Source organism: Periplaneta americana, chromosome 5 (genome assembly GCF_040183065.1).
Source record: "Periplaneta americana isolate PAMFEO1 chromosome 5, P.americana_PAMFEO1_priV1, whole genome shotgun sequence".
Lineage (NCBI taxonomy): Eukaryota > Metazoa > Arthropoda > Insecta > Blattodea > Blattidae > Periplaneta > Periplaneta americana.
Genome location: NC_091121.1, coordinates 92,479,741 through 92,502,711, shown reverse-complemented (window position 1 = coordinate 92,502,711; position 22,971 = coordinate 92,479,741). Strand labels below are relative to the sequence as shown.

Below are 22,971 nucleotides of genomic sequence, written 5' to 3'. Positions count from 1 at the left end.
TGAAAACTATGAAAACTAGAAATCACTAAGCCTTAATAAATATCCAGATATTTTACATTTTATAACTGTGAAAATAGAAAATTAATTAAATATTAATCAACTGTGCAAAATATTAGGTTATAGTAATAGACGAATAATGTAATTTTTATTGCCTATCACACAATTGAACTACTACTTGGGACATAAAATAAGTTTGAAAAATAACTAAAATACTAATACATAAATAATATTAAAAATGTAAAAATACTGCAAATTAAAAATTATATATGTGCACATCAGCCTGAAATAAATAATATATTTCATACTAAGCACGTATATTATTATTATTATTATTATTATTATTATTATTATTATTATTATTGTGGGTGTTACACGATATTTCGTAGATGAAATGTATTCCAATGCATTTATATGTTATATTACATAATTACTTATGAGCAGAAGCCATAATGTTTAAAATATCCACTTTGTTTCGCAATACCCAAAGGTTACAGTTTCGGTAGGATATCTTGTATCATGCCCATAACCAAATTAGAGTTCTTTTAGTAAAATTTGTTGCATCTACAAACTTAACAAGTTTTAAAAATGCGTATTATTGTTCTTAAATTTAAAATATGAAAATGTTCAATGTCATCATATCAATTTAATCAGGAAGGGACAGAAATTATGAATGAAAGATGCATTTAATGTAGGTTTACAATTGAATATTAAATTTTAAAGAATTCAGTACATAAGGTCTATTATTTGCATTATCTTAACCAAGAGTTAGTTTGGAATATGTGTGATAAGACTTTCTTGTGTTAAATTCTAACGTACTTTGTTTACATGTTTCGACCTATTTATGGGTCATCCTCAGAACTGGTAAATAGGTCGAAACATGTAAACAAGGTACGTTAGAATTTAACACAAGAAAGTCTTATCATACATATTCCGAAGTGATACAGTGTTAAAAGTTGTGTAATCAAAATGTACAAGAGTTAGTGTTTTAAGAAAGTATGTGGATAATTAATCTATCTAAAGTAATTAAAGTTCTAATTAAATCATATTTAATTATTTTACTCTGAATTGTACAGAGTGAGCCGTAAGTAGGGTCATTAATTTCATAGGGTTATTCTTTGAGGTATTTCAAACAAAGACGTTTTGCTCGATTTGCTTCATTTTCTAGATAAAAATTGTTTTGTATGAAACATTTCATAGTGTATTTTGGAAAAACTATTGATTCAGTTCCCAATATGCTCAGTTTAACTAAGATATCAGTGTATTATGATAACAAATGATTGGAAGAATTATAATTTTGTCCTTTAAATGTGCAGAAATTTGATCCAAAGAAGTGCAACTTTCCTCTGAAAAGAAATTCTAAAATGTTGCATTTGTTCGGCTCAAATTCCTGCATATTAAAAGGACGAAATTAAAATTATTTGAATAATTTATTATCATAATACAATGCTCTCTTAAATTGATTAAGCATATTGGGAATGTAATCAGTGGCTTTCCCAAAACACGCTATCAAATGTTTCATAAAAAATTATTTTTGTCTCGAAAAGAAAACAAAAACAAGCAAAATTGTATTACACTTTTTGTTTCAAATATTCTCAAAGAATAACCCTCTGAAATTAATGATTTTAATTACGGTTCAGCCTGGTAATAAAATTATCGTAATTTTTAATCCTCCACTAAGTAGAAATTGGGATGCAACTTTGTTTACTAAAACATAATTAAATCTAGTTACTAGATAAAAAAAAATTTGTTGGATTTTTTCACGACTAAAATACTCTACTACATACACAGACTTATAGACAGTTTTACACACATACAAACTAAAGTGCATCAATTTATTGTAAATCTTCTATGTAGGAAAGGAGAAAAAAGTGTTAACTTGGTAAAATGATATTACGGTAACCTTTATGTAAACAAATTTTTAAGGAATTATCGAAAAGTTCTTTCCTTAATTAAGTCCAGTCTTGAATTATAGTTTTATTAATCCAATCACATTACATCCATTATTAGACGCCGATAAGTTCCTTGTCATTAGAAATATATTATGAGCTTTACTCACGTATGACGGTGTTGCCATTGTGGAGATTCTCTATCCGGCTCTTGATATCCCTCGCGCTGAAGTCCATCTTCATATCTTCTACCTGCAAGAATGTGCGTCCCTTCACATTATGGGGACGCGCTCTGAAGTACACCTTAGATTTCACACCCACTGGAATCATGACCAAAACATATGTCACTGATGTATCAATTCAAATATATATGCAAAATGAGTAATTACTATATTTATATAAAAATGGATTTAATAAAAATGATTATGACTTGATGAAAATTGAAGGGGTCAGAGCCATAGTGGACCAAGTGCCATATATTAAAAACAGAGAAAACAAGGGTTAACATGAAGTGAATATCATAATTTAATGAAACATATAGCAAGTAATATAAAATATGCACACTAAAACTAAATGATATGCCAATCATTAAATTGTGAAAGTCATTCAACTTTAACTCTTGCTTTCTCCGTTTCTAATAAATGGCATTTGATCCACTATGGTTCTGAAACCTTCAATTATTACTTTAACTTATTTTCATTTATATCATATTATTAAACAAAATAAACTTTTAAGTGCATTTTTACAGCATGTATTTAAATTTTTAGCGTATATCTCAACAATTTTTACTCTATAATTCAGGATACAGAACTGGCGAGAGAGGAGTGGAAAGCATGGGGAAAGCATTGGTTCCCCGTCCACTGTCCACTGGCGTTGAATGACGTATCTGTGGCCCGTAGCAATGACATAAGATAGACACTGAATACAAATCCCTTCCCCTACCAAGTCAATGACGCGGGGGTGGAAGGAAGGGGTGAGTGATGTATGCGATGAGTGACGCAACGCTACAATTGTCGCCCAGTTCGCCAAGCCTGATATAATTGTATACATAGTTTAAGGATTTTTAGTACATAAAGTTCCGTTGTCTATTTTTTTATCAGTTACGACATTGTTGTGAATTATGAAACAATTTTCAGGTCCTAGCTCTAAGAACTTTCCGAACTACGCTTCCGTGTATTTAGACACCGGTATTCATTTTCGTGTTCTTGACGTAGAAATATGATGGCTACCTCTCAGCTAGCGGTGAACTAGTTGAGGTTTTCTGATAAATTCTTGCTTATTAAATTTATTGTTTCCATAGGAGTCAGACAGAGATCGCTAGGACCTGGTTTATAAAACCATATGGAAAGAGCGCAGTTATTAGATTTGGAGAAGATTTCGAGACGAATATTTCTTGAATGCTATAATTTGCATAATGATGTACAATCTACAGGTTGTATATTTAAATTTGAAGTGACCTTCATACTATGACAGTTGTGTCGGAATATATTCGTAGACGAGGTTTATTAACTTTTGTGATTCATGGACAACGGAATGGAGTTTATGGTGTATAACTGTATCGGGGTTAGCATCATTCATCACGAATACATCGCCAAATGTTTTATTCGTTACACATTAAATCTTTTCCTCAATGTTCTAAGTCACATGGTACTTTTGTCACTGGATTGTGTGCCACATGATACGCGTTCATTACTTTTCCATGCATTTCATTTTTCTTGTACTGCAAAATATATTTTGCTGATCTTAATTACTGAAGATGAAATCGTTTAACAAAAACCTTATCTACAAAGAGTGCACGTTCATAAACTACCGATTACAGGAAATAGCATTTCATGGCATTGGTAGTTACTTCACGTTATAAAGAAATATAGTTAAAGGACCACCAGAGCATCCGAATCGTGCCCCTAAGTGGGGAAGAATACAGGAAGCACAGTGTTTGCTAATCAATGAGGACGAAGATAAACAAAAAAATATAAAAATCACAAATTAACTAGCAATTTCTCTTAACATAATAATTAATTATTTATTTCCTGATGATAATGCTACACTAAATCTAATTTTCGACAGGTAGGACATAGTCAGAGTGTCCATCACACATTTATTCAAAATCTTTCAAGGATCTGGACCTCCAAGAACTCTGGGCGAACTAGAAATTATAACTATAAGAATTTTGAACGACGAAAGATCACTATTCTTGAATTATAACTATAAAAATTTTGAACGACGAAAGATCAGTATTCTTGTGAAGGACTTAGTACTGTGACGTGTTGTTCTTATATAATGAAAAGCTCTGTGATAAACCAACACAATAAATCAATCATTACTGTCGTGGTGTTTTCTAAGGCCATAGTATGTCGCCACATCCATAAATTGGAAGCTCTTTGTATAAAATTATTGAAATATATCTACAAGTGAAAACTTTTGATATTACCTAATATTACTGAGTTTTAAATTTCAATTGGAATATTTCTCGTAAAGCTAATTTGATGTGTTGTGTTTCAAATGCGCTTCATATGACTACCGCTGTAGATCACAATGATTAGAATCACTGAAATTTCTTTAAATTTCTTTTCACTCTTACTTATGGATCTTCTTAATTTAATTTTTCAGTGATTGTACAGATTGGTCAGTTTCAATGTCCCAAAACACTGCTCGGTCGGTCGGCGGCCCGAGCCCCATTGCGATCGCTGCCATGCCCTTCCATGAAATCGCGGTGCTCTTCCCGCCTGCAGTTAGTCGTGTGTGAGATTTCATTAGAGAGTACAGTAGTGCTATGAAATGTCGAGATAAGTACTACATCGCTTTCGAATAGGAACTAGGCTGCCAGAAAATTTACTTCTAAATACATGTCTTGTTCTAACACACAACTTTCTGCACTTGATGTACGTCTTCAAAATGAATATACAACGACGCAGAAAATATCTCACCATTGTACAGAACTACTGTACTCTCTAATGACTCACAACTGCAAAACACAACTGCTCTAATCTTAAAGTATCACTCAAGATTGACTGCAGGCGGGAAGAACGCCGGGATTTCATTGAGGAGAATGCTAGCGGTCGCATGGGGATCGAATAGCCGACTGGCCAATCAATGTTTCGATACTTTTAAACTGCCCTCTGTACTATTGTCTATTGCAATTGTTCGAAAAAGTTACATTTAAACCTGAAAAGATTGAAATTGCTCCAAATACATAAAAAGTCTACCATTTTGTCAGCAATTACAATAATGCGATCAAATTCCAACGTAAGTGAGCTATAGAAAGAGAAATACTTATCAGTGTGATAGTTTCTACATGTAGCAAGCCACTATGTAATGACGAAATAGTTTTACAATAAAAAAAAATAATAATAATAATTTGTTTGAAACTTGGTTGAATTGTTATGTTTTTGGAACTTATGAAAATTTAAAAAATGGTGTAATCGGCTTTTCTTTCATTACTTAATACCAAAGCTCAAAAACAGGTAGCGATGTAGTACCGAGAAGATTAACATATATTGTCGTTCCATAGCAGATGATAAAATCGCTTTGGTATTTCAAGTAGTATAACTTGATTTGTGTGAGTTGAACCTTTGACGGAGTTCATAAAGTGTTGCGATGTTTTGGAGGGAGTATTTAAAATTACCCGAGTATCTCGCACAAACTATATCTGTGTTGCTCTTACTGTATTCTCCCAAGTAGTCCCCGCCTCCAGAGGCCTTTATCATGATGAGCACTCCGGAACTCTTGTAACGCGCACGAACCACGATCTTGGGGATGTAGAAACTGAGCTGGAACTGCAGAGTATCCAAGTCAGTCCTGGAAAGAACAAACAGAGAAATTATTTTTTTTAAAGCATTAACAGCATTGAAATGCATCTGCTGGAGTGTACTTGCACACTTCATGACGTTTAGAAGCCCGGCCTAGACCGTAAAATTGTTTGTCGTTTCTTTTGCGTTGTCTACACTCCCGCACGTTCTTTTCCACTCTATTTGGCACATTTTGGTTTCACCGGTTCTCTATTTTTACTTTCAGTATTATCTTGCCATAAGCAATCATGTATCTGCCGACAACTCATTTGGTTCCATAGCAAAGAAATGTCAACTCTTATGAAAGCTATGAATTTCAACCTTCAGATAAAGATATAATATAATAATTTTTTTCATAAATGTTTGTTTGATTTTAAGTAGGCCTAAGCAGTCTTCCTTTTATAAGTTGGCTTTATGACGTAAATACGTGTATTCTTTCGGTCCGAGATATGGATGGCAGTACCCTAAAAACGACACGCGACACTTTCCGACATGCCGTGGTCAACGCTTATATCCCAGAAACTATACAATCTAGAGCTAAGTGACATATACCATCGTGTAGAGGACATAATTATGCACGGCATAACATAGCAATCACAGCCGCTGATGATGTCATCACAGCGCAGTGAGAGAAAACAAAATGGCCCCGATTTCGGTGGTCGGCTGTAACTTTAGACTGAGTGGACGTATTTCGATGATCGAGGTGTCATTTAAAAGGGGATGCACGCAGAGTTGAGAGGTTCCGGTTTCGATTCCTGGTGCCAGAAAGAATTTTTCTTAATTTAATAGATATATCTACAATACGGCTACTTATAGTCATTGTATTCAACGAGGACGGCGAGACCTCGTATATGAATTTATATGTATATGCTAAATGACAAGTTTCCAAATATGTACTTGTGACACAATAAAAAAAGAACAAAAACAAAGTATGACCATTTCTCCAATAAATAAGAATTCCCCGTCAAATTTTCATATAGTAATGAATTGTTCTTATTTTTTTATTGCTCTATCATTTTCCAAACATACCTAAGACTCACCCTGTATTGAATTAATTTCTTTCAAATTTATATATTATCTACGAAGTGTCCTCTCCCCACGTGCCTAACAAAGGCAACATGTTTTCGTTAGAACAGAACAAAAGAGGGAAGGAGATGTCTATTTTCGTTCACTGTTGGGATCAATATTAGAAGAGCAGTCGCCCTCCGTAGATATGACAGTATAAGTAATTACGTTACCGTCAAAACCCGAAACCAGTTTCAACTAGTAAAAACTAGTTTAAGCAAACAAAAGCATGAAAAAAAAGTATATGCAAGGCCTGCCAATAGCCTAAATAAACCAAACCTAACCTGTTACTGATATTTCCCCAGTTTGTAGGCTGAATATAGAGCATCAATGATGAATTTCAGGTGACCAAAGAGCCAAAAGTTTGTAAAAACTGTTATGCCTGCGTTATATCCATGCGAGCATGTTGAGTTCTCACAACGGTCATGTATTGTACAACGTTATATGGTATTTCGAACCGTATATCTTAAGAGAAAAGAAATTAGTGTATTGTATTTTGCATGCTGTTGGAACAGAAATTGTTGAGAATTTGTAGATATAATAACAATTTGAGAAAGGTCTTAATGAGTTACTATGATAGGGAAAACGTCATAAGCAGTTATTATAGTAGGAAATAAAGCAGAGGTTTTTACTACAAATGATTTTGTCTGAGATTAATTTGTAGAAATGCATTGCAATGAAATTCCTAAAGAAATATTGGTAGAAGCAGAACAAAGAGCTATACCAGGAAAATCGCGAGTTCGATATGTTGTGATTTTTACAATGAAAGATAATTATAACCCGTTAAGTGTAAAATAAAAGGTGCTAGCCCGTTAAGTCGTACTTTACTTACATAGATGCAACAATATTTACGACTCAAAATACCATAAAGTAATTTACAAAACGGAAATGTAGCATAGATCCGCTGAATTTTGAAAGGAAACGCTGACACTTCAGTCCCAGCAGAGGAGGAAATGTAAACATAGTTGGTGGTCAGACATGAACTGCTTTTTGATTTGATTATAGCTTGAGAATGAAAGACATGTGACAAAAAGAAAGTCGCATGACAAACGCGAAGTAAAGTAGCAGTGTCCAGGAAATACGCGCCAAGTGCCTTGTCAGGACATGTTTATGTCTTAAGTCAGTAGATGACTTTACCAAAGTGATGGACTGGCGTGCACGAAGTATCTCAGGTTTACTTCGGAATTGGACATCGTAACGAGGAACTAATATGGGAACTTCATGAAAATGACTTCCCTTCTCAGGAAACTGAATTACAGGTGAATTTTCCACATGAATCACGGGACGACGTGTAATGTAAATTCTTCTTTGCGGAAATAAAAAGTGGAAATATAATGAGATGCTAAAAAGTGATTTATAAGGATTTTTTTCTCCTCATAGTCTTAGAATTCACATCACCACCCACAAGCACTTGTAAAGTACATTGGACAGTCCTTAGCTATGTATGTAGTGGTAGCAGGTCCAGTACCTGGGGAGGAAGTAGAAATTCATCTCACTGTCTTGGAAACTGAAATTCTATTCATTATGCATTTAAGATATAATTCGAATTTCGTATGTCCGTTGTGCGGCAGCCAATGAAGGGTCAAGGCTGACCAGTTGACTCCAGACCTAACGTCCATATGCCTCAGTAGATATAAGTGATCATTGAACAGAGCTGTGATTAGCACGATGATCCCTCAACCGCTGTAGCTGGTTCTCGAAACAGGATTTCGCTACCTATTGTAGCCTTCAAGGTATTCGAAAAAAGAACTAAAAGGCATCTTTAAGAAAGCCCCTTGGTGAAGGCTATTCTGAAACTACATTGTTTTAAAATTCAGATTGCTCGTAGATGTAACCAGGGACTATTCTGAAACTGTTTTCTCATACATTATTTTATTCTGATTAATTTAATATAGACCTACAACAAGTCAATGTTTTCTGTTTGCAGTAATAATGAAATCAAAAGAAAGGTAATTTGTACGAAAGGTTTGCTTACAATCTATTGTTTACAAGTATTAAGACAAAACTTGCAATTAAACAATATATTTACTGGTACATAAAACAAAATTATAGATAAAAGTAACTCGCTTGAACTAACCGTACTTGTTTACGTCACTGAAAATTAGGCACTTTAATGTCAAAAGTATATTTAATTTGTCCTCCTCGAAGTGCAAACTCTGGATCAGGTAATATTTTGATGATGTCATCACTACAAATTTTGTCAATATCATGAGTTTGAGGGAACTAACTCATATTTGGAACAAAGGCCTAGTCACATATAAACATGTAGTTGAAAAGGAACTAACTGCTAACAGGTCACAATAGGTTACATTAAAATATTTTAAGTATTATTATACTATGTTTGGGTTATTTATTTTTCGAAGTAGCCAAATCTTCCGTTTCAGAATAGCCCTATACCATATTTCAGAAAAGCCCCCATAAAATATCATTTTTGATCCATGGAGTATAATTTTGATTTCTTTTTCGATAATAATCTAAATTAGAATTTTCTAGTTGAAGAAACAATAAAAAAAATCTGTTCCTCCATTCACTGTTTGAGTCGCTTGAGAAAATTCTTGCTCCAGCAACTAAAACTTATCCTAGTAGAAACTCTAGTAATGGGGTATCCATCTTTATACATACCCTGTCTCAAAGAAATTTGTGATGCAGATTCCCATGACTGTTTGATCTATACAGATGGATCGCGTTTGGATAAACTGTCGAATCAAAATGCCAAAGTAGGCTGTGCCTTTGTTGCCTACAGGAACGACAGCGAACACACCTCAGCCATCTTTAGACTCTCCTCAGAGTGCTCAGTGTTTCAGGCTGAACTATTAGCTTTGCGAGAAGCAATCAAATGGTGCAGTCAGTCTGGTTACAGCGCTTGCGTTCACAGTGACTCGCAGTCAGCAGTAATATCAATTAATGATAAATATAACACTAACATTATAGCCTCAGAGATAAGAACTTTAATAATGAAAAGTGTCGTCCATATTTGTATAACTTGGGTCAGAGGGCATACTGGGATAGTTGGAAATGAGAGAGCCGATGAATTGGCAAAGATGGCAGCCAACTCTGATGTGCCACTGTCGTACAATTTATGTCCGATATCATATATAAAAAAGTAGCCAAAGAACATTATATGCAACAATGGAACGAAAGATGGGTCAATAGTGATAAGGGAATTCTTACAAAAGAGCTGTTTTTTCCAACGGTCTGTGATCGTAATAAATGTAAAGTAATAACACCAAATTTCGTACTGACACAGTTTTTGACTGGGCATGGAAAATTCGGGGAATACTTAAATAGATTCCATATTAAAGACGATGCAACTTGCATTTGTGGGGAGGAATCTCAAGATGTCAAACATGTATTATATGATTGTCCAGTCTTTTGCCGTGAAAGATACGAGCTTGAGTTGTTACTGAACACTTTAAATTATACATTTACCAAACCGTTAACCAATATACTTACCAACTCCAAATCATATTAGTATTTCATGTCCTTCTTGAATAGAATATTCGTGAAGCTGTAAAATGTTAAATTATTCCGGGGAAAAAAATCGTATTAGTTCTAATCAACTATAATGAAACTGTAAGTCTTCAATTTCGCATACTATAATATTGTACTATTGGTTTTAATTTTTATTTTAATTAGGCATTTGATTTCTAATTTTGAGCCATTTCTTGTAATACCTGATTATTGTCAATTGTTGTTACTAAATAATGTATTTAATTCGTCAATTTTAAGCCATCTCTTAGTATAGCTATTTATTGCTTCTAAAATGACATGTTTAATAGCTATTATATTTCTTCCTATAACCATTAGATATAAATATAGAAACATGCCTTGGGGCTTTATGAAACGATCCATTCTTTCATTAAGGTGCATTCTTGTACATAATTCATGTGAATTGTAACCTTGACCACAATTTTGTATTATAATTTTATTATTGTTTATTGCTTATAAAAATGTATTTTGATACCAATTATAACCCTAATATACCTCAGGATGAAATAGGGTTTATTAAATTGGATAATAATAAAAAACTCTAGTAATGCAGCACTTCGATTATTGTGACGTTCTGTTAAGTGACTTAAATTCTGAACTGTCAGTCAAGTTACAGCGAGTTCAGAATATGGCCGTCAGATACGTGTGCAACATCTGACGAATTGATCATATATCACCGTCCTTTGCAAATCTTTTGTGGCTCCGACTCAAAGAACGTAGAACTTTACACTCTTTGTGTTTACTCTTTCGAATTCTGCACACCTCAACACCAAATTACCTTTCGTCTCCTTTCTCTTATCTATAGGTTCTACTCTAATCACGACGTAAATACCAGATCACTTATCTGTTGCACGCTAAGTATATCTCTTCACAGAACATCTTATTATTCGTATTTTACAGTATCCACCTCGCGACAATGGAATTCCTTGTCACAAAGTATTAGGGGTTGCAGGAAAATAAACATTTTTAAAAATAACTTAAAGGATAACCTTCTTAGCAATTCACTCTAATTATACTGACTTAAATGGTCACTGACTATATGGTAATTTCTTTCTTTAGACATGCATCCTGATAGCGCTGCATTTTTCACAATTATCTCATAATAATATCTTCGTATTATATAAAATTATTTGAAATATATTAACATTATAAGTATTTTAGATTAATTCTACTACATATTTTGTATTTCATTGTTTAATTAATAGTTCATAGTATTTTACTGTTTAATTCATAAGCAACTCTTGTATACACGTAACTTTTATCGAAATCAAATTGTATTATCTGTAGCTTGTAAGATCATACATATGTATGTATACTTTTTGCTGTTTCAGCGGCAGAGAAGGCCTTACGGCCTTAACACTGCCAGCTAAAATAAATAAATAAATAAATAAATAATAATAATAATAGTAATAATAATAATAATAATAATAATAATAATAATAATAATAATTATTATTATTATTATTATTATTATTATTATTATATAACAAACCTAAAAATATGTATTATTTACATTATTCTTCCACTTAAAAAATCGATTAATTTATGGCACAAACTTAAAAGTTTTATCAGTCACAATAATGAGAATTTCAACTATTTGCTTCCAAGCTAATTGTTGAGTGCATTCACTTCAAATTTCAAGATCAACTGTTTCCTTATCCAATCTCTATCATGTTAGCCAACTGTGTTTTCAGAATAACCCCGTACTTTCAGAAATCCACACTTTACGGTATTCAATTTGACAGAAGGCCAAGTGGACCTCAGGGCCGTTCTACTCGTAGAAGCTTTAACAATGCAAAAATCTCATTACCCCTCGGCATTCAACCCGAGACTTCCTAGTCAGTAGCCAGCTGCTCTACCAACGCCTTTTGTGAGTAAAAGCTCTCATAAATTATGTTGATATTTTCCTTATTAATTAACTCGCAGGTGTTGATTATCAATGGAATTCACCTGCAAATTTAGGAAGGCTTGTGCTTTGAGGTATGTCTAAGTTTCCATGTTTCGAGCAGGCAACCCCAGTCGTTCCTAAACCAGCACCTCCTTGCTTCGTCAGCTGGCGACCGAAGAATGTTATGGAATGGAAATCGGATGGAATGATGTTGAGGCCTAATGTAGGGAGATGAGAGAATCCTAGAGAATTGTAACCTTGTTATTCCAAAATTAAAGGGTTCAGAACCATAGTGGGCCAAGCGCCATTAACTAAAACCGTAGAAAGAAGGGTTAAAATGAAGTTATCACCATAATTCAATGGAAACATATAGCAAGTAATATAAAGTATACACATTCACACTAAATGATACGTCAATCTTCACTAAACTATGGTATTCACTTAACTTTAACCCTTGCTTTCTCCGTTTTTAATGAATGTCACTTGGCCCACTATGGCTCTGAACCCTTCAATTATCAATACGGATTTTTAAATGAGAAAATCTCATATCTGACCAGGAATCGAATCTGGACACCTGCATGATAGACTGAAGGTCTGTGCCACTTAGCCACTTTAGGGATTGCAATAGAATTTATTTCTCCATACTTCTTAGAATGAAAAAGTGAAAAGGTAGAACATCTCACCTTACGCCCACTACTGTCATGTTGCTCACACCATAAGCTTCTATATCTGTAAACGTGGCTCGGTAGCCATCTGGTCCAGTCCCCAAAGCAATGGAGATCTCGTCGATGAGGATGGGTTCCACTTCCGTGATGCCGAGCTCTGGGATTCCTGAAACAACAATAATTCATGTTCAGTTGCTAATGCCGTCACTTTTCCCACATACGGACTGTCATATGAATGTTCACTATATACAGAATAAAAGACCCTGTGAAAGAAACAGATTTTATGAAAGTACCAACCAAACTAAACATTTTAAAGCAGTTCATATAAGTTATGCTCGGATAAAGCAGTAATCACCGATATAATGGTAAAGAACAAACTAGGCATCATACTATTAAAAAAGGGAAAACAGAAGATCGTTCTGAAAGACAGTACGATAATAAACTCCATAAATATTCAGATCTGTGTATCTAAATTCAACATTTATATGATATGAAAATCAAATCTGTCATTCAACATATCTGCAATTAATGTACAAAAACTACTAACAGATATCAAAAGAATCTGATTTGAAACATCAGAGTGGAGATCACCAAGAAGATCAGTATAGGTAGATATGAGACCTCGTACTAATTCTTATAACTTTGAGTACCAGCTGTTATTATGAACTGTAGTCATATTGAATCGTATTGTGTGAATAGTTTCAAGGGAAAATTCTTCCGGGGCCGGGTATCGATCCCGGTAACTTTCGCTTAGCGCACCAACACTCTACCGACTGAGCTACCCAGGAACTTCACCCGACACCGTTTTAATTCTTTCCTTTTCATCCACATATCTCGAGTGCGCTGACAAGACGCCACAATTTCAAGTCACACAGAGTTTGTGTGCACTCAATATGAGTTCCTAGCGTTTTGTCAGCCCACTCGAGGTATGTGGATAAAAAGACAAAAATTGAGATAAAGTCGGGTGAAGTTCCTGGGCAGCTCAGTCGGTAGAGCGTTGGTGCGCTAAGCCAAAGGCCCCGGGATCGATATTCGGCCCCGGAACAATTTTTCCTTGAAATTATTCAAGTCTGTTTCACAGGGAGCTTTACCTGAAAGCTAGATTTGTTTGTGAGTAGTGTTTGCAGAAAATAACAAAAATAATAATGGTCATGGCAATAATTGATGCTCAATCAGCTAGCTATTTCTTACCAAAGAGGAACAGATATAGATTCGACGCAGATTTTGAGAGATTTCTTGTAAACAGGGCTGTAGGAATACGAAATTCCTTCTACCATTTTCTTAACATTAGTGCTCTATTACTAACATATTAATGTTATAACCTACAAATAGACTGTAAACTGAAAAACGTAATGTTAAATAAAGGATTTTTAATAGAAATAATTGCCATTGCCTACTAAGTAATAAATGATATTTCGAATTATCATCCACTACATTTTCTGCATTATACAGGATGTTTCCGAGGTAGTGTTACAAACTTTCAGGGATGATGACGTAGGGCACATGTATCAATTTGAGATAAGGAACCCTGGTCCGTAAATGACCGAGTCGAAAGTTACAAGCAAAAATAGTTCTGTGAAAATGAAATAATTTTATTCCTCTGTACACCTTATTTATGTGTATTTATCTGTACATCTTACACATACTGTATTCATCTGACGTTGTTTACGTTGTCTACTTACAGTAATCCATTCAATGTGCTGTCTGAGGGATGGGGACAGGAAACTACACTAAAGCAATGCAGATAGCGTAATGTGTAACAGACATGGTCGGTCCTGATACGCACTTCTGTAGACAGCAGTGTATGTGTACAAGTTGCGGTGTCCAGTCGATCAGTCCTAGTGAAATGGAGTACACGAGAGCGGAATATGCAGACCTGATTTCGAATACGGATGAGCCAATGGGAATAGTAGACAAGCTCACAGATTGTATCGGGTCAAGTACCCACCTAGGAGACATCCGGTCCATATCATTTTTCCAGGACTGTTCCAAAAGTCAAGGGAAGGAAGGCACGTGGTGCCAAATTACAATTCCATTTCCACACAACTATTTTTGCTTATAATTTTCGACTCAGTCATTTCCGGACCAAGGTTCCTTATCTCAAATTGATACATGTACCCTTCGCCATCATCCCTGAAAGTTTTTAACACCATCTCGGAAACACTCTGTATATTACGGAGTTTTGTAATCGTTGTGGAGTAGAAAATACAATATTCTGTCACCAAATTCGCTGTAGTGTTCAACATATGAGACAGTTCTTCACACATGTGAGTGAACACAAGTCCTAAAATTTTTTACTTCCGGACTAGAAGGAAGCGAATGTTCAGCTCAGTGCTTTCGCCATTTTACCCTCCAGTGGTTAACGAACTCTCTTTTGTCAGGGATCAATGACCGTTTTCAAGTCTGTTGCTTTTTTCCAAATGTGAATAACTACAATGACATTCTGCCTTAAATATGGCACTATTTTTACTGTATTTAATTTCACAGCACTTCAGTGAAATGATTGCTGCTTGAAAGAGTTCATGTTTAATACTTTGTTGTTATGAGTAGAAATCGTATTCTGGCCCTACGGAGATAAGTTTAGTTGTTGATATACTGTATCGACGTGACATATTTTGCGCGTGGCACAGGTACTATCAGGGAACACTTGCGTCTTGTCTGTGCTGCAGTTGGCGTTCTATTCATGACTTCATAGACTGTTTACAACGGATTCTAGTGATAAAGACGAATACTACCATGAACTCTGCTACGATTTAAATTATTTGTTCATTTATTTAAATGATTTATTTTTACTGGTACTGGCAGAGTTATGCCGTAAGTCCTTCTTTTCCACTCAACAAGAATAAAAATACATACTTACTTACGGCTTTCAAGAAACCCGGAGGTTCATTGCCGTCCTCACATAAAACCGCCATCGGTCCGTCCTGAGCAAGATTAATTCAGTCTCTACAATCATATCCCACCTCCCTGAAATCCATTTTAATATTATCCTCCTATCTTCGTCTCGGGCTTCTCAAAGGTATTTTTTCTTCAGGCGTCCCAGCAAACACTCTACATGCATTTCTGGATTGACTCATACCTGCTACATGCCACATCCATGTCAAACGTCTGGATTTAATGTTCTTGATTATGTTTGGTGAAGAATATAATGCGTGCAGTCCTGCGTTCTATAACTTTCTTCTTTCTCCTGTAACGTCAACCCTCTTGGACCCAAATATTTTCCCAAGCAGCTTATTCCCAACCACCTTTAACCTCTGTTCCTCACTCAAAGTAAGAGTCCAAGTTTCAAACCATACAGGACAATCGGTAATATAACTATTTTATAAATTCTAACTTTCAGTTTAACAAATTAGAAAACAAAAGCTTCTTAAGTGAATAATTGCAGTTATTTCCCATATTTATTCTGCGTTTAATATTCTCCTGAGTGTCATTTATGTATGTTACTGTTGCTCCAAGATATTTGAATTTTCGAACTCATCAAAGGATAAATTTCCAATTTGTATATTTCCATTTCGTAAAACATTCTGGTCACCAGACATAATCATATACTATGTCTTTTCGGGATTTACTTCCAAACCTATCTCTTTACTTGTTTTAAGTAAAATTCCCATTTTTTCCCTAATAGTTTGTGGATTTTCTCCTAACATGCTCACGTTATCCATAAAAATAAATAGCAAATAGAAATAACAGTAACATAGTAACAATGGAGTAATAATAATAATAATAATAATAATAATAATAATAATAATAGTGATAATAATAATAGTAACAGCAAAATGTATATGTGTTTAGTTACATATAATTCTAAGAGTTAAACAATTTGGGAGATCTTTCACGAAAATAGTGGATAAATGGCCTAATTTTCAGAGGGAAGGTGGTTTGGAATGTGAAGATTTCTTATAGGATATAAGTTTACTTGAAAACATATTAGAAAACAGATAAAAATTGAAAATAATTGTTCGGTGTACATAACCTAAAAGTGATTATTTTACACGTGAAATAAAGAGATAGAACACTTTAAAATGAACGCGAAACGTATATTCCACTTCGCTTAGTATAGGGCTATTCAAGGAATACAAAAAGCCAAAACTAACCTAACTTAACCTGTCACAAATTCGTATTCAAGGCATACCAAAAACCTAACCTAACCTAACCTAACCTAACCTAACCTAACCTCTCTCAGATTCCCGCACCGTAGAACTTAGAAGAATTCAAGTTGTAAGTTTCAGTGTCGCGTGCAATAAAACAAGGTAACAATTACAATTTAGTGTTAAATAAGACAATTTGTTTAAAAAAATGATAAACAGAATTGACAATTGATAGAAATAAACATCATATTCTACAAATTTATATTTGAAGAAAAATCATATTCTAGATACAATCGGCTTTTCAAAGTAGTCGTTACCTGACAGGCCCTTTATACATTATTATATATTATTTACAATATAAGTAGGGTATGGTGTTATGAAATAAAGTACCTTGTATCACAATACACAACATTGCACACAACAGTGTAAATAATGTTTGATCATTCAATGTAGACCTACGTTCTTTACCATAGTGCAAATAGTTGAACTAGAATATTCTAATGTATATAACGTAAATATTAATTTAAATGTTAAAGTGCACTTAAGTGGTCTTTGTTTTGTTCCGCGTAATTTTATCAACAAGTGTCGCGTGAGCAGACAGAAGTACTTCGCTTACTAGTTGCAAGCGTGTCATTCGGTACTGTAAAAACTCCAGTAATACAGTAGCCTCCTGTGACAACGTTCGGTTCCTAGTTATGAGTCATGAAAAGTCTTTATTAAATAATTGTGTTCCTCACTGAAACTTTGCAAACTAAGTTATTTTGTTTTGAAGAATCGGACTATTCAGTCCGCTAACCCTCACTCTTGTGAAGACTTTGAACCTGTACTTTCCGAAGTAATTTATTAATATCGTCACTTATGACAACACTGTACAAATTCGCAAATTGAAAATAATAAATTCCCAATTAGGTCTATCTAGGAATCGAAACCAGTCCTGATAAATTTATCTAAACGTGCGATCACTTGAATCACAGAAAATGCCACAGTGATTTTGTTACGTTACTGATTTGTTGTATGTTTGCACGTGACAGAAGTTCACGTTTTTGTTCTGACTTCGTTGCAGTTCAAGTAAGATGTAATTTGCATGGCATGTAATTGAGGAGCTCTGGCCTTGATACAGTGCATGATTGATGCTTCTGAAGAAATTCGACTCAAAACACGACTTTGCATGAAATAGCATCCGTGAATCATCTACCCACTTATCCGGGTCCCACTAGAAAACTCGTGGCAGAGTATGTATTGTAATACTGACGAATGAATATAAACTTGTCATAGAAAATTAAAGTGGTCAAGTGGCTATAGTGCTTGCCAGTAAATCGGAGATTCACGGAGTCAAAAATTCATTAATTTGATTGACATCATGGAATATACTGTAGATCACTGTTGACTTGTCTGGTCTCAGAATTCTACATTCAGTTTCTTATTGGTTGCTACGCTTTCTTTCCTTTTTGAAGTACATTTCACTACTTATTTTGGAAATCTTGAGCTGGACATTTATGTTCAGTTAAATTCGTTTTGTGTATTGCTATTTTTTTAAAATATGGGTTGATTTCAGATCTTGTAAAATTCGTATTCTGTTTGAACGACAAAAAAATTGCTGACGCTCTTTGGCAGATAATTAAGATCGTGAATAAGAGTTATAGTAACCTAAACAAGTTGTTCCATTTATCTTGTGCACCTATTATAAATTTTTTGTTTAGGTAGGTATCGGAATTTTTGTTTTTGACGGGCTAACATGAGTGTAGAGATTTGGTGCATTTAACTACATTATGGTACAAGATACACGTGACGTCATCAATTTTTCAAATATCACTACATACTTTAATCATGTTACATTAATTGCACACATTAAGACGAGTTCAAAATGTATCACAATGTCACATTCCCAACCAATAACAACAAAATGCAAAATGAATGCCATCAGAATGTGCCTTTTGTTGTGGCGCTCCATTCACCTTTTAGGCTATTCCATATGAAATCGATCAGTAAAAAACCTCTCATTTTTTTATACTCTAATTTTTTCCCTACTTATACAAGGTGCAGAGGGGAGTGCATTTTCAAAAATATACTACCGAAAGTCAAACGGTTTTCGTATTATTGAGCGACAAATTTAGCGTATTTTATAAAAACAAGCCTCTTTCAGCGCTCAGAACTCTGGAACCATTTACTGCAGAACATTGAACGAGAGCTTATTTTGAAGTTGACATTTGGTAGTTTATGTTAAGAAGTAATCCTTATTTTTATTGTACACAGAGAGACAGATAATCTGATTTTACTTGCTTTTAGGCTTTTTGGCCATTTGTAAAATGTAAAAAAATTAGAGAAAAAACCTTACATTATTAAGAGGGATTCGGCATTATTTGCTTAGTGGTACGGCAATAAGTTTCGAGGGTATTAAATAGATTATTTTCACACGCCCAGACTTGAACGGCGCAGTACCGCACGCACTGGCCGAGAGCTGAAGATAAGCGAGCATTGGGCGTCATTTTACTCCTGTGTTTATGAAAACCTGTGATAAAGCTAGCACAGCCATGACTGCTAGACGACACATCACGTGTTTGTCTCCTGGCCTTGCTTGTCTCGGCTACCTCCCGTCTCACAGTCAGCTGGTTAGTTCACGCCCGTACTATTTATTTTCTTTATTTTATATTTTCAGTACTTTCTTATCAACATACCATCAGTAAAAAATATGTGTTTATTTGTACTTTCAAAGCGGAATGTAACTATATATTTTTAAAATATTTTTTCCTAGCCAAAGGCGTCTTAATGAGGAAAAATCTAAATTTCTTCATTTCCATAAAAAGTAAGAAAATCTGTTTATATGTCAATACAAACTTTAATTTCTGAGCATCAAAATAAACCATGATTTTGATCATTGGGTGAAAGGGTTTAAATTTGCTAATTTTATGAAAATACGATACATTTAAATATTTTTAATTTAAACACTATGAAGTTTTGATGTCTCAAACTTTGCACAAAGCATTGTATCACAGTTGTCTACGTACAAAAAAAGTTTCATTATATTTAGAAATTGTAAGGTCAATTTTCTCTGTATTTCGGTCGATTTGAGATAGAATAGCCCTTTTGCATTAACTTACACAAAACGAAAGACGACTGACGTCCGTACACGTCGTGTGTTGTGTGTTTGCTATCTTAACATGTAATCAAACCACTGCAACTGTCGACGCCACAATCCACGTACAGTGGCCTACACGTTCTCCGGACTTGTTGCTACTCAACTTCTTCCTGTGGAGAACTGTAAAGGACAGTGTGTACAAGAACATTCTGGCAACGCTAGACGACATGCAGCAACGAATTCGACAGGCTTTTGTGTCCATTCAGCCAGCAGCATGCCGGGCAGTCATACGGTCTTCCGGAGAACGCCTTCGAATGTGCATTAATGTGAATGGTCACCATTTGGAACATCTTCTGTGACTCTCAAAGCATAACATTATCACATTGGAAGTACGTTTTTGTTTCGTTTTGTTATTATTGATTAGGAAGGTGACATTGTGATACATTTTTGAACTGGTCTTAATGTGTGTAATTAATGTAACATGATTAAAGTTTGTAATGCTATTGGAAAAATTGATGACGTCACGTGTATCTTGTACCATAATGTAGTTACATGCACCACACTCATGTTAGCTCCTCATTCTATCATAACTCTCAAAAACAAAAATTCCAATACCTATCCAAACAAAGAAGTTATAATAGGTGCACAATATAAATGGGACACTCTGAATACAAAAGAAAACACAAATCTGTATTAAATCGTCAAGTGATACTACGCTGTAAGTGAAAAATGAACACTAAATAAGAGGAAAGAAAACCATTTTCATCTCAGTCTTATGAATATAATTATGTTTAAAATATTCCGAAGATGGCGCCAGGAAAACACTCTCAAATATCCGGTGTGTTCATTACCGGAAAATCACATAAATTAAGTGATCTAGCGAGTAACATCACAATCTCGCTACCCACTATTAAGAGCATCACTGAAAAAGTCAGTTACAGTCATTGAGTGATACGCAGTCACATCAATAGCACCTTTCATCCCTCGGAATTATCATGTTACGCTGCTCTGATTGCAAGTTGTCTCCTTCTCTGACATCAGTAATCATCAGTTACTAATTTCAGTGTTTTTATTTTACATACAGATTCGTCTTGACTTGCTGAACAAATTGCTTAATTCTACATTTAGGTACAGTAACGCATAATAACATAGGATGTTCAAGGACAGCTAATACAATATCTACATAACTATTAATGTCTCGTCACAATAAGAGAACGTGATAATTTGGACATCTGCAGACTTAATCACGTCACAGTGCGTTCCTCTACAGGCGTTCCAACTTCCAACCTTCCTTCCGTCCATCCATATATCCACCCAACCGTTTGTGCGATAATTATTAATGCAGGCTGTCTGTTGGGTAGATGTACGGAGGCTGGAACGACTGCATAGGAACGCACTGTGACTTGAAAAATTAGGCAGATGTCAATATCGTCTCATTTTGTTGTCTGCCTACCAGTAGCAGCTGGTGACCGAAATCCTCGGTGAGGCCTATAGTATGTAGTTTAAGCAGGCTACCTTCCATACAAAATGTTTATTATTGATGATACTTTATTATGATTGACATTATTACTATATTATTATTATCATTATTATTATTATTATTATTATTATTATTATTATTATTATTATTATTATTATTCACGGGAATTTTACTGGAAGCAAGTAAAGAGATAGGTTTCGAAGTAAATCCCGAAAAGACAAAGTATATGATTATGTCTCGTGCGGAGAATATTGTACGAAATGGAAATATACAAATTGGAAATTTATCTTTTGAAGAGGTGGAGAAGTTCAAATATCTGGGAGCAACAGTAACAAATATAAATGATACTCGGGAGGAAATTAAAGACAGAATAAATATGGAAAATGCCTGTTATTATTCGGTTGAGAAACTTTTATCATCTAGTCTGCTGTCAAAAAATCTGAAAGCTGGAATTTATAAAACAGTTATATTACCGGTTGTTCTTTATGGTTGTGAAACTTGGACTCTCACTTTGAGAGAGGAACATAGATTAAGGGTGTTTGAGAACAAGGTGCTTAGGAAAATATTTAGGGCTAAGAGGGATGAAGTTACAGGAGAATGGAGAAAGTTACACAACACAGAACTGCACGCATTGTATTATTTACCTGACATAATTAGGAACATTAAATCCAGACGTTTGAGATGGGCAGGGCATGTAGCACGTATGGGCGAATCCAGAAATGCATATAAAGTGTTAGTTGGGAGGCCGGAGGGAAAAAGACCTTTAGGGAGGCCGAGATGTAGATGGGAGGATAATATTAAAATAGATTTGAGGGAGGTGGGATATGATGATAGAGAATGGAATAATCTTGCTCAGGATAGGGACCAATGGCGGGCTTATATGAGGGCGGCAATGAACCTCCGGGTTCCTTAAAAGCCAGTAAGTAAGTATTATTATTATTATTATTATTATTATTATTATTATCATGATTATTATTATCATTATTATTATTATTATTAATGAAAAATAATATGTCAATCTTCAAATAAGTTGCTATGCTGTGAGTTGATTTCAGTAGGCTTAACTATTTAACTTTTATAAAGGAAACGCAAATTATGCTCAACTGAAGAAGCATGTGTTGAAATTCCCCTGGAAATATTTTTCAGATCGCTGAAGTTTCAGTAGATACATTGTTCTCTCTTTTTTTTTTTTGTTTATTTGTTTTTGTTTTGTTTTTTGACAGCAACAAGCACGACCAACAGAAAAGTTTATTTCGCATTACATTACCAGAGACCCATTTATGTTACTCACACCAGGATGCATTGAAAGCTCGCGTTTTAAGATTATCTTTCTGAAAAATTGTCAGTGATGGCGTAGGTCTGTCTTAATTTAAAACTTTCCTTTTTTCAATATTATTTCCTATCGATAACGCTACTCTAACAATGAATTTATTACAATTATCATAATTATTTCTCGCATTTCTTTCGATTTCTATTTTCCCGAAACACATAACCACAGTGGACCACACAACGATTCACCACTGTTATTCTCATCCCAACCGACACT

General features: G+C 34.5%; 1 protein-coding gene across 1 annotated transcript in view; it reads right to left on the bottom strand.

The window, feature by feature from the left end:
- The window catches only part of Jhbp2 (Juvenile hormone binding protein 2), a 68,091-nt gene that overhangs the window by 1,908 nt on the left and 43,212 nt on the right, over nucleotides 1-22,971 (bottom strand). Inside the window, exons 4-6 of the mRNA XM_069826253.1 lie at nucleotides 12,800-12,947; nucleotides 5,551-5,684; nucleotides 2,057-2,206 (exon numbers count right to left, since the gene is read on the bottom strand). Coding sequence (XP_069682354.1) covers nucleotides 2,057-2,206; nucleotides 5,551-5,684; nucleotides 12,800-12,947 — 432 coding nt within the window. The remainder of the gene's footprint in view (nucleotides 1-2,056; nucleotides 2,207-5,550; nucleotides 5,685-12,799; nucleotides 12,948-22,971) is intronic.